We start from the raw sequence: 17,458 nt of genomic DNA, 5'->3' as shown, positions 1-17,458 counted from the left end.
TTACAGGAGCTTCCTGAGCCGCAAGTGGATCCCATTCTTGGGCTTCAGCACAACTCTTGGAATGGGAACAGGGACCCTGGAGGGATCGGATGCCAGCTCAAAGCGAAGCAAGGTAAGGGCCACGGCCACCTTCATCTCATTCATGGCAAACTGCTTCCCGATGCAGTTCCTGGGTCAGGGAGGGAAAAGGAAGTGAGCAGAGGCTTCTAACCCCTGCCGGGCACAGGGCATTCAGGGCTCTCCTCCACGTGGCCCAGCCCCGATTCCTTCCTTAGGGGTCACACTGAACGTGCCGCCCAAGCCTTGGTCCACCCTCTCCCCCTGACCTTTGCAAAGGCCACCTCTCTCCAGGACTAGCTCCTAACTCCTACTTCTGCTCTCAGCAGTAGCAAGTCCTGTTGGGGAGCGTCGGCGCTCTAAGCCACAGGGTCAAGTCACGTGAATCAGTAAATGTGAATTAGTACTTTGTTCACTCGTCCGCAGGCCGTTTCTGCTTTCCGTCCAGGCCAGGGCACTGTAGGGGGGTGTGGGCGACTCTCGGGCCCTCACCACCCATGGCAGACAAGCAGGGGCCCCAGTCCCCAGACAGGACAGGACAGAGTTGTGTAAGGAAGTCAGGATGGCAACCAGGCTTCTTGGAGGGGCCACGGGTTAGCGCCCCTCGACCTGCTGGACCACTAGCTTCCAGTTAATGCTCCGGCCTCCTGTCTCCCCGCAGCCCCTCAGTTAACCCGCCCCTGGAGCCTTCCCATTCTACTCCAGCAAGGCCCCTCCTCCCATCCCGGGGGCTCCTCACTGGCCTTTCCAGTCTCCTTGCCTCCCCTCCCTCTACGGCAGCCACGGCGGCTCGGGGCCTGCTGCGCCCTCCATCACAGGGAGGACACGTCGCGGGGCCTCAGCTGGCGTCACAGCGCTCTCTGGGCTGCTCCTCACTCACCTCGCACCTGTCCAGCCCCGCTTCCTCGCTCCGCTCCTGTTGAGGTCCCGTCCCCCCGCCTCTGCCGGCCACATGCTCAAGACTCAGTCTAGTGACTGCCTGGCCTCCCGCCTCTGCCGCCTGCGCCTCTTTCTCCCACATCCCCAAGCAGCTTTAGTGTTAACTCAAGGACACATCACCGTCCCGTGACCAGACAGTGCCAGAAACATGGAACATTCCACAATCTGCTCAGTGAATGAATGAACGAGTGAAAGAGTGGATGAATGCATGATGTCTGTCTTGTAAGGCCAACGTACTGACCACTACACTATGGAAACGTCGCATGTCTGTCTTGAATAGCGGTAGTGGTTTCTTGACTGTGAACTGTTGGAGCAAGGAAAGTTCCTTTCGTCTCTGTGTTCCCATCTTGTAATATATGGTTTGGCACACAGAGGCAGGTTAATAAATAGCTTTCTATTTGAACAAAGTTAATTGAATTGAAAAAAAAAAGGAGTGGATTAAAATTAAACCTTAATTCTGACCTCGGAATTGAGTTGCCAGGTACCCCCTGTCCTCTGGTGGCAGCCGCATGACCTGCAGCCAATGTCTACAAGGAAGAATAGGACCTTGGCACAGATCAAATCCTAGAGCAAATTCCGGGAACGTGTTGCGTCAAGCCTGTTCTGTGAAGGTTGATTCACCAACTGAAAATTTCACAGAATTACAGGCTCAGAGACAACTTGGATTACTAAGTCGTTCCAAAGTTATGGAAGTTACTATTTCGGGGAGGATCTGTAGCCGTTGAAGATTTTCACAGGAGTCATTTTCGAGTGTATCATCCAGGTTAACAGCTATTTCATGTGTGTTTTATATTTTACACGGCAGGAACTTCTCAAATGCATGTGTCCAACACAAAATAGTGAGTTTTCTCTCAAAAGCACTTGATTGCCTTCAATTTCATCCTTTTTTGCCAAAATTAGACTCTGTAGATTCTGGAACTATGGTGTATAATCCCCACTGTATTTATAGAATTTTGGCAACCAGAAATGGTGTCATGTTTATATGAATATGCAGTCACAACTGTTAGGTTTGACTACAGAAATAGAAAAGACACATGTGGCTATGTAACTTTCTTCAAACGGCAACTGTAAGTGATCACATACATGGTTTGAAGCCTCAGGAGAAGAAAAGCAGCTGGAAATCTAAATCCATGCAAACACAACTGATGATACAGTCAGAGGTGGATTGTTGAATTATGTAGAAAAGGCAGTGGGCTGGACTAGGAATGTGTGAAGAGAGAAAACTATCTTTAAAGATGACTGATAATTGTGGAAAGCAAACATCTGAAGTTTACCTCTCATGAAAAATTCTAAAGCTGAAAAGTCATACTCTTAAAGTGAGGAAAACCCTGGAATACTTTGGAAAGGTCATGGCCATGGCAATGTGGCTGGTCGTTGCGGAAGTCAGGAGGTCAAGGTCTCCGTGGTGTGCCCTGAAGGCCTTCTTGTACATGTGGACACACGCCTCCTTCTCAAAACGTCAACATACAGGGACATAACTGCATACACCACATATGAATGTAGACAGTCACACACATCAGGTAGCACCCAGTGACACCCAGATGCCCCAGGTACAGAAGGCCTCACCTGGATCCTCCGGAGAAGGGCAGGAAAGCGTGGCTGTGTTGAGAAGAACCTGGTGCAAACCGGGATGGGTCAAACACCTGCAGAGAGCACCGGGGCCAGGACAGGTGGGATCAAACTCCTTGCACCAATCCACCAGGGGACAAGAATCCCCAAGGGGGAGCAGGAGAGGTGCTGGTCTGGAGAGAGCATCCCATCCCCTCCTCCATCATACCTCTGGGTTCGGCCACACCTTCGGGTTGTGGTGAAGCCCATAAAAGAAGAGGGAGAGCGGGACTCCTGTGGGGCAGGGAGGAGAGAGAGAAGACTGATGGTACCCATGGCAACAGGGGCAATGTGCACAGAAGGCCTGGGAGCCACCATGAGAGCCACCCTCCATCACTCTGAATGAAGTGGTGCTCTTGCAAGACAGGTGGGCTGGAGGTGACAAAGCACATGAGCACAGATTAGGAGCAGGTAACCATGGCCAGGACTGAGAAGGAAAAGAATTGGAGGCTTAGTATCAGGATCGCCTCACGTGAAAACTCAGTTATCAGAAGCCATCATGAGCCCTCAGGGAAAGTGCATTAACTCATCTAATCGTCACAGCAGCCCTCAAGGAAGGCACTCCTATCCGCATGTGCAGATGACTCACCTAAGCTTCTGAGAGATTAAGGGACGTGACCATAATCCCACAGCTAGGAGGTGGCAGGGCTGGGATTCAGACCCACTGGGAGGTGAGCCAATTGGTGGCCTCCAACCATGGCAGGGCTCTCAGACCTGATCATCAGCTGCTCTCGGCCATCCACCTGAGGGCTCCTCAGAGACTGGACCAACTGACCCATGACAATGGATACTCTGAGCTCCCTCATTTACTTAGATCTCATATGGAAAGAACCACATCTCCACCTGCTTCTCTCTTAAGCCTTGGTGTCTCAAGGAATTAGAATTTTCAGGCTCTATTACAAGACCACCTTCAGGGTCTAGCATTTGTTTACTGAGCTTTTGCTGTGTTCAACTTCTACGTCAAGCATTTTACAAAACTTGTCCAAACTACAGAGTAAACATTAATTATCTTAAGGTGGAAACGAGTCAGAGCATCTCAGAACTGGGAAAGCACATGTGGATTTCTGATCTCCCACGTGGTCACGCAGAGTGCTTAGTTCAGTGGGTGTGGGTGAAGCTTATACCTGCAGGTAAGGAGCGTCCATCAGGGAAGGTGATGGGCTTGCTCAGATCTCTGAAAATGAACGGCACTGGTGGATAGAGTCGCAGTGCCTCCTTGATGCACATGGTGATGTAGGGCATCTGTTCCAGGTGGTCCCTGAAAGGCAGCCCATTTGAGAGCGGCAGAGCCAGACAACCAGGGGTCCTCCACTCGCGGAGGGGCGAGGTCCTCCCACCTGCTGGGCGCTCACCAGGTGATGGATGCGCCATCCCCCAGGAGGCTCTGGATCTCTTCCCGGCACCTCTGCTGATGCTCAGGGTGGCAGGCCAGAGCATAGAGGGTCCAGGAGATGCCACTGGCTGTGGTGTCGTGACCCTCAAACATGAACGTGTCCACTTCGGCACGGAGCTCCCTGTCAGACAAGCTGCTCCCATTCTCCATCTGCGGAGGCAGGGGGAGTGCAGGGTCTGCCCTTCCTCTGTGCTTCTGGGCAAAGCCTCAGGCCTCTCCTGCCCACACTCACTCTGGCGAAGAGGAGGATGTCCAGGAAATCCAGGTGCCTCTTGCTCCTCACCTTCTCCAGCTCTCCCTCCTTCTGCAGGTGAGCCTTCCTCATCTTGATCACTCCATCTGTCCCAGAACAGTGGTTCCCAGGCAGAGCTGAGGGCTCTGGGGAACCAGATGCAGCACCCACCGTAGCCCTATCTGCCCCCAGGCCCAATCTGGGTACCAGGTGGATGAGGACGAGGGTGGGAATGGGCGCACATGTCAGGGCAGAGAGCTCCAGCATCGTCTGATCCAGGTCGGGAATCCCCTCAATAGCACAGCCCACGGAGGCTCTGCCTGGATGATGCTGGGAGGGGGTCTCATTCCACCGTCAGCAGCGTGGTGACACATGTGTCTCCCTGCACCTCACCTGACACCCTGACGTCTCGGGTCCCAACCCCTGCACCAGGAAGTACCCGGTGTGGGTGTGTGCCAGCCCCTGAGGAGGAAGCAGGAGTCTGGGCCCTGCCTGCGGGGTCAAGGCCGGGCCCTTTTACATGTGCATGATGGGGGTGGGTGGGCGGGAGCCGCCCAGGAGGAGCAGAACCTGTGTGCCGATGGGCGAGCTGGCAGGCGCGGTGGCTCCAGCGGCCTTCAGGGCTCAGCCTGTAGATGATGTCGCTCTGGTGGGAAGCATTTCTTAATCGGGAAAAAGTCAGATTGCCGAGGTCCTTGATGGCCTGGATGTAGGACTGGATGTTCCTGAAGGGAGAGGATGCAGAGGAGACTGGAGTGGAGGGAGCCTCTGACCTGGAGACGGAGTGGGGCTCCCGGTGGGGATTCCTCAGTCAGCGGGGACAGGCAGCACTGAGGCTTTGTCATTTCTGCCTCACAGCCCAGGAGACCCTCAGTCCTTTACAAGTGGCCTGAGCGGCCAGGCTTCTCCCTGGGCAGGAATCAGGGACCTGTGACTGAGTCAAGGTTGGTCTGGGTGCAATTTGACTGTGGTCCATGGCTCTGTGCAGAATGTTGCTTTCTGTGCTGATAAGCGTCCACGCTGCCCTAACTGCCTCTCAGGTAAGTCCTCCCCAGCTGGTGAGAACAAGGACCCTGCCGTTGAAAGGTTGTCACTGACCTGTCTGTCTGGATGCTGCCCTGGTGGCTGAAGGCGCACTTCATGATGGTGTCCAGGGTCATCAAGGAGACGTGTCCAAGGACCTCCAGATGTGAGTCCAGGCTGACGAGCTCCTCCCACTTGTCCTGTAGTGGGAGGGGGACATTGACCCTGCTCTGCTCCCCCAGAAGGCCTGTGCTGACAAGGCCGGGCTCTCTGTCTCTAAATCTTCGGATGAGATTTACTCACTTTCTAAGCAGATGTGTTTTAGCAATTTAAGGCTGTATCACACATGTGTAATGTGACGTCTATTTTCTCAGAATCTTTTATTATATAATTAATCATGTTCTCTCATAATATTCTGTATTAGTTCCAAAGTTTAGGAACAAGTGTTGATCATAACCACCTTATGGGAGGCCAGAAAGCATAGTTTCTCAGGGAACAAATGTGGAGTCTTTTGTGTCCTGAGATTGGAACCGGACAGGTGATGCCCAACACTAGTATGCAAATATTTCAAGGCAAGGAAAAGCTTATGGGGCTCTATTGGGGCTCCTAGGAAGGGACATTAGGTACTTCAATTCCTTTGATTCATTTAATGTTACCTGAGACCAGGTGGTGCCCAGTCCGGATGAGAGGTGATGCTTGTGAAGACCCAGTTCTCTGCGTGTAAACCTGGCCTCATTTCCTCCCATGAGTGGCTCAATTCCATGCAGAGGCCATGGACTCCATGCCAGAGTCTATCTGAGTGACATCCTGGGATGCCCACTCTACCACTGAAGCTGCCATTGTCCAGGGCAGCCAGGGGCAGTTTGCACTGCTGTCCAGGGGAATGACCCTTGCTCTTTCCTTTGTGTTGAAGATGTGGAGATGAGAGGAGAGTGGACTCTCAATACACCATGGCCCTGCTTTCCCTTTCCTTGGATCCAAGCTGGTGCTGGGATACCCCTCTGTCCCATCCAGTTTTGGTGAGCACTGTCTCAGAGTACGTTCTGAATGCATAATTCTGGGGGCTGTGTCTGACGGATGCCTGAGGGACACAAGTGTTTGAGAGTGGACCTTTTTTTTTTTTTTTTTTTTTTTTTGCGGTACGCGGGCCTCTCACTGTTGTGGCCTCTTCCATTGCAGAGCGCAGGCTCCGGACGCGCAGGCTCAGCGGCCATGGCTCACGGGCCCAGCTGCTCCGCGGCATGTGAGATCATCCCGGACTGGGGCACGAACCCATATCCCCTGCATCGGCAGGAGGACTCTCAACCACTGCTCCACCAGGGAAGCCCCTGAGAGTGGACTTTGTCAGCTGTGCTGGATGTGAGTGGGTCCAGGTGACGAGGGATAGACTCACCAGCATCACTCGGACAGAGTCGGCCATGAGACCCACGTAGGGCTTCAGGATGTCGTAGTGGAAGGCTGGGGTCAGCATCCGCCGGTGCTGGAACCACGTCTGCCCCTCCAACACGAGCAAACCATTCCCTGGGCCACAGATGGGTGTGCGTGTGGGTCGGGGAGCCTGGATCAGAGGGACGACTGGGCACAGCTTGGGAGGAACCAAGGGTGTCAGGAAAAGACACATCATAGGCAAAGGTAGGAAAGGCTAGTACAGTTCAGGAATGTGAATTTCCAAAATGACTGGTCCATAGGATGTGATTATGACAGCTGTGAGACAGAGGTTGAAGAAGAGTAGGGGGGCAGGTGATAGAAGGAACTAGTTAATAGTCAGGCCGAGAATAACGCAGAGGACTGAGAAGTGATGAAGAAGAGGCTGAGCTTCGGGAGGGCTCTCAGCCACATGACAAAGGGTGAGAGTTTCACTGGAAGGAGAGAAATGAGGCTTGACTGAGAGATGAGGTGGTGACAGGGTGCCTGGTACCCGTTGTTCTCCATTAACCAAAGAGGCAGCACTTGGTAAACCTAACTGGTGGGTGGACTGCAGTTGTATTTAAATGTACTTACCAATCCAGGGGATCAGCATTCTGTAGGCATCGTGAGACTTTGGGTCTGAAAGGGAAGGAAGGGAAGTGGAGGGCACCGAACAAGGCAGGCAGCCCCCAGAGCAGCTGTGGCACCTTCCATTCCTCATGCTGGTCAGCTGGCAGTCTGTCTCTAGCCACCTCCCTCTTGCCTCCCATCCCTGACTCTCTCTGTCCTGATGGTCACTGTGGGCCCAGGAAGGCAGACTCAGTGTCCCAGCAGCAGAACACCCACAGGACTAAGACGGTGAATCGGCAAGAAAGATAGGCTCTGCTCAGCACCACAGAGTAAGAAAGGAGCCTGTGGTTTTCTACAGTTTGTGGTGGTTTGGCCATTTCATGACCCAGGACAGGCAACAGTGAGAGGTGCCAAACCTACATCAGTGTGGACAGGGAATTGTCTTCCAGACCTGGGATCATCTCAGTTGGGTTAAAACAAGGAAGAAAGTAAGACAGGAAAGAGAAGCCAGCCCCACCCGGGTGTTTCAGCACTCACTGTACGTGAGTAATGCTGGCCTTAGTCTGGCTTGTGGGCTGCAAGGACGGCTGGTAGGGAGCCAGGTACTGATGGCTGTAGTGCCAGTTTCTTCTGGAATTTCACAGATCCAGGGCCATGTACCCGAGAGGGAAGATTTTCTCCTGCTGGGATGTGGGTTTCCCTCTCACCTGATCTCCCCAGGACCACCTTTATGTAGTCAGGGTCATAGATCAACACCAGGGCTTTCGTCCCCCACAGCCAGCGAGCACAGGCACTTGGGTATTTCTCTACCCACTTCAGTAGGGGTTGCAGCTCGGTCTCGTCTTGGAACTGTCCCCAAGGGAAAGATAAATCAATAAAACCCTTCTCTGAGTTCCAGTGCTGGAGTGGGGGTGAAGGGCAGGATGGGTACAGGGAGATCATTCTTGATCGATCAGCAGAACTAGGAGTTTGGAACTATTTCTTCTGACCTGGGCTCTGCCCCAGACCTGCTGGCTGTCCACCTTTGTCCTAAGACCACATTCTGTCTCCTTGTTGGGTAGAGCCCTGGGCCACCAGTACAAACTGCCTACAGAAACTTACACCAGAGATTCACTCCCAGCCGTAGAAAACTTTGGGAAGTGATTCGTACAACATTTGCATGAGCAATTTATGATAATTCGTATCACTTGGTAAGTAGTTTTGTCATATAATGTTGTTTATTTAGAGAATAAAATACATTATATTATAAAAATTAAATTTATATATTAATTTCATTTTGCCATACTGGTTGTTATATATTTTCAGTAGTATCCCATATAAATGTTTGTTAATTTGAAAGAGTGTCTGATGTATATGGATAAGTGAGAAAAATTATATACTTAATTGTGTTTGTATCATATTATTTTACATATTGAGTGTGTACACAGATTCTGGATGTATATATGGAAATGGCATTGAACTAAGGTTTTGATATGTGGATTATTTTATCCCATTTTCATTTACCAGTGTCCAGAAACTTGTGTACACTTTCCACTACCTAAAGGAATCTCTTGAAACTCCTCAGTGTGGACCACAAAGGCCCTTGCTTTCTGGCTTTACCCTCTCTATTCTTGCCTCCTGCTGGGCTGGCGAGTCCATAGGACCCATTGCTCTGCCCGCAAAGATGCTGCTGCCTGCCTGTGCGCCTTGCACTGGCCCCACCTGCTCACACTTCTAAGCCTCTGCCCAGGTTCTTTCCTCTACCTGGTGTGCTCCTCCTCTTTGCCACAGAGCAACTGCCTCTCCTTAACCTTGCAGATTCAGCTTTGTTTTATCACCTCTGGATTTCTCATCAACATTTGGTCCTAAGCATGTTCCATGCAGTCACCTCGTCTTTAATTCAATGGCTTCTGTGTAACTCAAAGCAACCATCCGCCACTTTGGTATCTAATCTCTGCCTGCATCCTTCTACCATCAGGACTCACCAGCTCTGAGGCAACTTGCCTACTGTGGGATGGGTTCCTTCACTGAACATGTATTTACTGAGCATCTACTATGTGCCAGGCACTGGTTTAAGGCACTGAATGAGGATGCGGCTGTATATGCTTGTCTGTTTGGAGCCTCCAGGAGGAGACAGCGAGATTGAGGACATGACAACCCTAGGGGCTCATGAATGTGTGATGGAGGGAAGACCAAGCCTCTGGGGAAGCTTTTGGGAAGGGGCTCTAACTCGGACCTGGACGTTAGAAAGCTCTTTTTCATGCATGTATTCATTCGTTCAGTCATCATTTACCCAGATGCTCTCAGGTTACAAAGATGAACCAGAGGCAGGCTCTCCCAGAAGGAGCTCACAGCTATGACACTGCAGACAAAATTAGCTGAATCCGGTTAGCACTGCCTTAAGAGAAGGACAGGCAAGGGAAAAAGGGTTGTCTCCTCCACTCCTGGGAGACCCAGAAAGACATCTTGGAGGAGGTGGCTTGGAGTTGGGCCTTTGTAGACAGACATATGAGGGACAAGATCATTCCAGGTAGAGGGCACATGGGAGCAGAGTCCCAGAGGCCAGAATGCCCAGGCAGGCGGGGAGGACGCTGAGTAACCTGGGGTGCAGGAGATTAGGAAGGAGAGGGGAGAGAGGTACTGGGCCAGCCCACATGGGGCTCGGGCTGTTTCCGGTTCCCGTCTTTGGCTCCACTCTACTCTAATCACACTGCAGAGAAAGGGAGGCCTCAGCTTTCTGCAACCCCTGATTTTCTCCCAGCATTTGTTCAGTCCACAAACCCTTGATGAGCCCCTCTCCAGGTGATCCCTGGCTTGGCTCTGAGCCCCCCGCCGACCAGGCTAGTGCTGCCAGTGCTGGGTGGGTAGGCGCTGTCCCCGCCCAGCCTGCAAGCCGCTCCTTCCCTCCTTCCTGTCCCTCCACACACTGGATGGGCAGCCCTCTGCACAGGCTCCGTGCAGGGTGCTGGGGGTGAGGGGGATTTCACGCTCGGTTCCGAGAGCACATAGTCCACTGAGGGAGGACACCAGGCGGGTGACCTCACCCTGTGGATGCTGCAACTCAAATGTCAGTTCTCCTTACCTGGCATCATCCTGGGAACCTCGCTCCTGTGTGCCAGCAACTTGTCAGGGTTTAAGCACCGAAATCAGGAGACTGGAAAATTCCTCAGTCTTAAACCGAGCCAGTTTGTCCCTACAGCTGACGTAACCCCCCACCCAGCAGGTGGGCCTCTTTTCCTGTGACCTGACACCTTCCTAGATTCCTGTCTGTCATCTCCACGGACAGTGAGCCCACAGGGCAGCGTCCATCAGACTGATGTCTGTGCTCCCAGGCAAGCTCAGGGCCAGGCAGAGAGGATGCGATTGAGGGATGGGGCAGGGAAGCATCTAGAAGCCTGTTCTATGAGAACAGCTGAAGCTGCTCAGCCTGGAGACGGGGGAGACTCAGGAAGGAAGAGCCACTGTCCTCAAAGTGCAGGGCTGCCAGGACAGCCTGCAGATCTCCCTAAGGAAGGAGTGTCTGACAGACCCGAGGACACCAGCACGGGGTCCTGGGAGGGAGGGAGCTCCCCGGACTGGGATGAGGAGCCAAGACCTGAGAGGTAAGCTGGATCCTTTTGTGAGGCCACGTGCTCGCCCCACAACAAGGCTTCATCCCATGGGCTTGCTCACCAGGACCATGGTCTGAGAGCCCCGGCCCTCCCTGCCCTCCCACTTCCCCGTCCCACTCCATCCTACCTCCTGCATGTGCCCATAGAGCCAGTGGGAAGGAGGAGACGGGAACTGCTGGAGGGCTTTGAGCAGCCACTGTCTGTGCAGGTAGAGCTGTGCTGCCTTGAGCAGAAGCAGAACCAGGCCGAGCAGGGAGGCCACCTGCAGGAGCCCAGAGACACCGCCCAGGGCTCTGGGGGCACTCAGCACAGAGACACTCATGGTGCAGCGGCTTCTGGATTGCTGACTGTCCCTGAAGGTGGCTGACCTCCCCTGAGCACGCTGCCTGGTCAGGGAGGCTTGCCCCGCCCACCTGGGTGAGGGTGAAGGTGACGACAGAGCTCAGACCTGGGCCTCCTGAGTTGCCTTTTGTTTTTATTTTTTAATTTAAACCAGTATCTGTTACAAAATGTAAGTAATATAAAGAGACGATAATATTTATAAATAGAAATGGGAGTTTAGGTTGTAGCAGGATCCTGCAAACTATCACGTGCTTACTTTTTAAAAAACTTATACAAATGGAAATAAAACAGAAAAATGAATGTTTTTTAAAAACTTCTTTGAATAACATATCACTGTGATATCTTGTTTAACACTGTGGTATTGTACAGAACCAGAGTTTAAGTCTGTAGTATCATCTAGCTGTGGACTACCCTGCATGACCACATGAATCATTTTCATTTGTCTCATGCAACTGAAAATTCCATCTCCCCCGCTTTTTTTTTTAACTAACCAGTAAGTTAATGAACACTGAGGGTATGGATGCTTAATATATTCTTAAATTTGCAGTGATATGTCTGTGTCAATACCCCTGCCTTCCTTCTTAAGAAATGAGAGAATACAAATTTGAAATGCAGTAAAATATGGCTACTACTGAAATATGATAGTCTTAGCTTTAAAAAAGGTTTAGGATTATGTACTTAATATTTAAATAAATTTAATTCAGATCTCTTGCTTTAGTCACCTTTTGAGGCTTAAAGATTCTTAAAGCAAGATTCCTTTCAGAGCCATTGTTTTCACCTTGCTATTTATTAATTATGGACTTAATCTGTGTTTTTCTGCATCCTCCATTCTTTCTCTCTGTACGATCATGCCTTCATCTCTCAGCAATGTTTCTGGAGGCTCTACCTCGTACCAGACACTTTACTAGAAGCTGGAGATACAGTCACAGATAAACAGATACAGTCGCTGTCCTTGTGCAGCTGGGTCCAGGCGATGCAGGAGGGAACGTCTACCCTTCTGGGGTTGGCACCTTACCATTCTGCCACCATCATGTCTGCGTGGCACTGCTGAATCCTATTCCAAGAATCTGATTCTAATCTCATGGCCAAGGCGTCCATCTGCTATAGTCAACTGTGGTTGGTGGTGAATAGGGCTTTCAAAGGCCCACCCTTTGCGAGGGAAGAGATCTCAGAGCAGACATCCAAAGGAATGTCAAATACATGAATGAGTAGATGGGTAGAAGGACTCATTCGTTTATTTGGTAACTCTGTGTTGAGTACTTACTTTGGGTCAATTGCCATCCTAGGAGCTAGAGATCCAGCAGTGAACAACAAGATCCCTGCTATTGTGGAGCTCCTGTTCTAGTGGGGGTGTGGGTGGGGCTGACAATCCTGCCCTGAACTGAGACCTGTCCTGCTTGAATTCATTCTCGGGGCTGCTCTGTGTTCCCAGATCACGTCCATCATTGGGACTGCCCTGCTCTGTTGATCCAGTGCAGACACTGACTGGTGGGAGCCTCTTACCTCCCCAGCTGTGTTACCTGGTTTTCCTAGATCTCCTCTTGTTGGCCCAGAGGACTTGGGGTCCGTGTTTCCGCACAGGAGCATGCCTCCTTTCTGATTGCTTGGTGCCCAAGCCAGCCAGCTGCCTGCAAATCATTCTTCATTGGCACTGCCTTTGTTCTACCCAATTATGTATGGCATTCTAATTCCTGAATTTGCCAATATTAGATGGGTTGAAAGAAATCTCAGTATTATAAGAGCTAGAAATATTTGGTTGTGGTTGCTATATTAGGCCAGTAGAAATTGAGAGGTGATTAAGCACCATGAGTAGTATAATTTACGTAAGAGAAATTATCTACTTATTGAGTCTATATATTCTCTGATGGCCATCTGTATAATGGAAACATCACTGGAGGTGTTTTAGTGGTTCTATCGGTCAACTCTTAACTCAGAAAAGTGACAACTGCATCAAAAAAAAGACCAGAATTTCTCAAAATCAAAATAATCTGGAAATCGAATACAACAATTTTCATGAACAAACTGGGCTTTGGCTGACTCTCTGTGGCTGACTCCAGTAGGAGCCATCTTAGCTCCACTCTGCTGATAATCGCTCGGCCTCCTTCTCTTGAGAAAACACTGGCTCTCACCGTGTGCCCTCACCCCCTGCATCCCCCCAGGGCTGAGTGCTGGCTCACTCAGTGGGTAGGCACTGCCCTTCCCCAGCCTGCAAGCTGCTCCTTTCTCTCCATCCTCTCTCACTCCACACACTGTGCAGAGCATCTCTCCAGGTCAGGCTCTGTGCTGGGTACTGGCGTACAGGAAGGGGACGATATCTCAGCCCCAGGAAGCTCGCAGTACGGGGTATGAGGGAAGAGAGCCCAGAGATGAACAGACCCTATTTAATGGCACAAGTCAAACGACAGTATCCTTTGCTTAGAGGCCATCCTTGAGGCCTGATTGATCACTTTGCCTGGGAATATCACAGTTTTAACCACTCAGAGTCCTGCATTCCACCAAACAGAGCCAGTTGGCCCCCCTCTGGCTGACATAACCCCCCACCCAGCAGGTGGGCCTCTTTTCCTGTCACCTGACACCTTCTTAGATTCCTGTCTATCATCTCCATGGACCGTGAACCCACAGGACAGTATCCATCAGACTGATGTCTGTGCTCCCAGGCAAGCTCAGGGCCAGACAGAGAGGATGGGATTGAGGGATGGGGCAGGGAAGCATCTAGAAGCCTGTTCTATGAGAACAGGTGAAGCTACTCAGCCTGGAGAGCAGGGAGACTTAGTAAGAAGAGCAATTGTCCTCAAAGTGCAGGGCTGCTAGGACGGCCTGCAGATCTGCCTAAGGAAGGAGTGTCTGACAGACCTGAGGACAGCAGCACGGGGTCCTGGGAGGGAGTGAGCTCCCCGGACTGGGATGAGGAGCCAAGACCTGAGAGGTAAGCTGGGTTTTTCCCAGGAACCACGTGCTTGTTACACAACAAGACTTTGTCCTGTGGACTTGCTGACCAGGACCACGCTCTGAGAGCCCTGGCCCTCCCTGCCCTCCCACTCCCCCCGTCCCACCCCTTCCTACCTCCTGGTTGTGCCCGTGGCTAATTAGAAGCCCTTCAAGAACATTTTTATAATCACGTTGGAGAGATTGGTTTTGCAATATCAATAGCAAAATCATTTCTCCATTCAAATACATGAGAATTTAAAGATTAAGTTTTATCTTTAATCTAAATTATGATATTTTCCTACTAATAAGTTTAATTTGAACTGCAACCAGAAAACGTGCTCAACTGGGACTGCATCCCTTGCTTCCATCACCCATAGAGGGTCCACCAGTTTCAGTCCTACTTTATTGAAGTACTACAGTTGTAGCAGGAGTAGTTTTACTAATTCCCTTTTATCCTTTGTTAGAATGGATATTTATTACGTTGAGGTAGGTTCCCTCTATGCCCACTATCTGGAGAGTTTTTATCATAAATGGCTGTTGAATTTTGTCAAAAGCTTTTCCTGCATCTATTGAGGTGATCATATGGTTTTTATTTTTTAATTTGTTAATATGGTGTATCACATTGATTGATTTGCGTATATTGAAGGATCCTCGCATCCCTGGGATAAAGCCCACTTGATCATGTTGTATGATCTTTTTAGTGTGCTGTTGGTTTCTGTTTGCTACTATTTGTTGAGGATTTTTGTGTCTATTGTCCAGGATCATGGTATATTTCTCCATCTGTTTATGTTTATGAAGATATTGGTCTGTAATTTTCTTGTTTTGTGATACGCTTGTCTGGTTTTGGTATCAGGGTGATGGTGGCCTTGTAGAACGAATTTGGGAGTATTTCTCCTCTGCAGTTTTTTGGAAAAGTTTGAGAAGGACAGTTGTTAACTCTTCTCTAAATATTTGATAGAATTCGCCTGTGAAGCCATCTGGTCCTAGGCTTTTGTTTGTTGGAAGATTTTTAATTACAGTTTCAATTTTATTACCTGTGATTGGTCTGTTTATATTTTCTAATTCCTGGTTCAATCTTGGAAAGTTGTACCTTTCCAAGAATTTGTCCATTTCTTCCAGGTTGTCCATTTTATTGGCATATAGTTGCTTATAGTAGTCCCTTATGATGCTTTGTGTTTCTGCAGTGTCAGTTGTAATCTCTCCATTTTCATTTATAATTTTATTGATTTGAGTCCTCTCCCTTTTTTCTTGATGAGTCTGGCTAAAGGTTTATCAATTTTGTTTATCTTCTCAAAACAACCAAATTTTAGTTTTATTGATCTTTGCTATTGTTTTCTTTGTTTCTATTTCATTTATTTTTGCTCTGATCTTTATGATTTCTTTCCTTCTACTAGGGTTTTCTTTGTTCTTTCTTTTTCTAGTTGCTTTAGGTGTAAGGTTAGATTGTTTATTGGACATTTTTCTTGTTTCTTGAGGTGAGCTTGAATTGCTATAAACTTTCCTCTTAGAACTGCTTTTGCTGTGTCCCATATGTTTTGGGTTGTCGTGTTTTCATTGTCATGTTTCTAGGTGTTTTTTTCTTCTTCTTCTTCTTTGATTTCTTCAGTGATCTCCTGGTTATTTAGCAGTGCACTGTTTAGCCTCCATGTATTTGTGTTTTTTACAGTTTTTTTCCTGTAATTACCTTCTAATCTCATAGCATTGTGGTTGGAAAAGATGCTTGCTACAATCTTAATTTTCTTAAATTTTCCAAGGCTTGATTTGTGACCCAAGATGTGATCTGTTCTGGAGAATGTTCCATGTGCACTTGAGAAGAAAGTGTATTCTTCTGCTTTCAGCTGCAATGTCCTAAAAATATCAATTAAGTCTATCTGGTCTATTGTGTCATTTAAAGCTTGTGTTTCCTTATTAATTTTCTGTCTGGATGATCTGTCCATTGGTGTAAGTGAGATGTTAAAGTCCCCCATTATTATTGTGTTACTGTCGATTTCTCCTTTTATGGCTGTTAGCATTTGCCTTATGTATTGAGGTGCTCCTATGTTGGGTGCATAAATATTTACAATTGTTATGTTTTCTTCTTGGATTGATCCCTTGATCATTATGTAGTGTCCTTCCTTATCTCTTGTAACAGACTTTATCTTAAAGTCTATTCTATCTAATATGAGTATTGCTACTCTAGCTTTCTTCAGATTTCCATTTGCATGGAATATCTTTTTCCATCCTCTCACTTTCAGTCTGTATGTGTCCCTAGGTCTGAAGTGGGTCTCTTGTAGACAGCATATATGTGGGTCTTATTTTTGTATCCATTCAGCCAGTCTGTGTCTTTTGGTTGGAGCACTTAATCCATTTACATTTAAGGTAATTATCAATATGTATGTTTCTATTACCATTTTCTTAATTGATTTGGGTTTGTTTTTGTGGGTCTTTTTCTTGAGTTTCCCACTTAGAGAAGTTCCTTTAGCATTTGTTGTAAGCCTGGTTTGGTGGTGCTGGATTCTCGTAGCTTTTGCTTGTCTGTAAACTTTTGATCTCTCCATTGAATCTGAATGAGAACTTTGCTGGGTAGAGTAATTTTGGTTGTAGGTTTTTCCCTTTCATCACTTTAAATATGTCCTGCCACTCCCTTCTGGCCTGTAGAGTTTCTGCTGAGAAATCAACTGATAACCTTATGGGGATTCCCTTGTATGTTATTTTTTTGCTTTTCCCTTGCTGCTTTTAATATATTTTTCTTTGAATTTAATTTTTGTTAGTTTGATTAATATGTGTCTTGGAGTGTTTCTCCTAGGGTTTATCCTGTATGGGACTCTCTGTGCTTCCTGGACTTTCTCATGTTATGGAAGTTTTCAGCTATAATCTCTTCACATATTTTCTATTATAGAAATAGAAAGACCCTTTCTCTTTCTATTATTCTTCTGGAACCCCTATAATTCAAATGTTGGTTCATTTAATGTTGTCCCAGAGAATTCTGAGACTGTCCTCAATTCTTTTCATTCTTTTTTCTTTATTTTGCTCCGCAGCAGTTATTTCCACCATTTTATCTTCCAGCTCACTTATCCATTCTTCTGCCTCAGTTATTCTGCTATTGATTCCTTCTAGAGTATTTTTAATTTCACTTATTGTGTTGTTCATCACTGTTTGTTTGCTCTTCAGTTCTTCTAGGTCCTTGTTAAGCATTTCTTGTATTTTCTCCATTCTGTTTCTGAAATTTTGGATCATCTTTAGTATCATTACTCTGAATTCTTTTTCAGGTAGGTTGCCTATTTCATCTTCATTTATTTGGCCTTGTAGGTTTTTACCTTGCTCCTTCGTCTGTAACATAATTTTTTGTCATTTCATTGGTTTTTTTTGATGGGTGGGGTTGTATTCCTG

At 48.4% G+C, this 17,458-nt stretch overlaps 1 protein-coding gene across 2 annotated transcripts; it reads right to left on the bottom strand.

Annotated features, from left to right (window-relative positions):
• On the bottom strand, positions 1 to 11,141 carry LOC132516212 (taurochenodeoxycholic 6 alpha-hydroxylase-like). 2 transcript variants are annotated; one of them, XM_060142619.1, is made up of 12 exons: positions 10,947 to 11,141; positions 7,937 to 8,078; positions 7,254 to 7,298; positions 6,646 to 6,773; positions 5,328 to 5,452; positions 4,800 to 4,954; positions 4,230 to 4,336; positions 3,957 to 4,147; positions 3,729 to 3,862; positions 2,774 to 2,838; positions 2,563 to 2,639; positions 1 to 169 (listed from the first exon to the last, which is right to left on the bottom strand). In XM_060142619.1, exons 1-12 carry the CDS (start codon positions 11,139 to 11,141, stop codon positions 1 to 3), a joined length of 1,533 nt encoding a protein of 510 aa, XP_059998602.1. The 2 variants fall into 2 exon arrangements, with proteins under 2 accessions (XP_059998602.1, XP_059998603.1); XM_060142620.1 differs by lacking the exons at positions 1 to 169; positions 3,957 to 4,147; positions 4,800 to 4,954 and having other exon boundaries at positions 2,559 to 2,639; positions 3,729 to 3,915; positions 4,204 to 4,336.
• Between the last annotated feature and the right edge of the window lie 6,317 nt (positions 11,142 to 17,458).

This window comes from Lagenorhynchus albirostris, chromosome 2, assembly GCF_949774975.1.
Source record: "Lagenorhynchus albirostris chromosome 2, mLagAlb1.1, whole genome shotgun sequence".
Taxonomy (NCBI): Eukaryota; Metazoa; Chordata; class Mammalia; order Artiodactyla; family Delphinidae; genus Lagenorhynchus; species Lagenorhynchus albirostris.
This window is presented reverse-complemented; position numbering and strand designations above follow the sequence as displayed.

Excerpts from the sequence above, each read along its gene's own strand:
- LOC132516212 (XM_060142619.1), bottom strand. The coding sequence starts at position 11,141 with ATGAGTGTCTCTGTGCTGAGTGCCCCCAGAGCCCTGGGCGGTGTCTCT. Across the intron at positions 4,337-4,799 it reads GCTCGCCCATCGGCACACAG|ATGGAGTGATCAAGATGAGG; the intron begins GTTCTGCTCCTC and ends GTTCTGGGACAG. Across the intron at positions 3,863-3,956 it reads GATGGCGCATCCATCACCTG|GGACCACCTGGAACAGATGC; the intron begins GTGAGCGCCCAG and ends GCTGCCTTTCAG.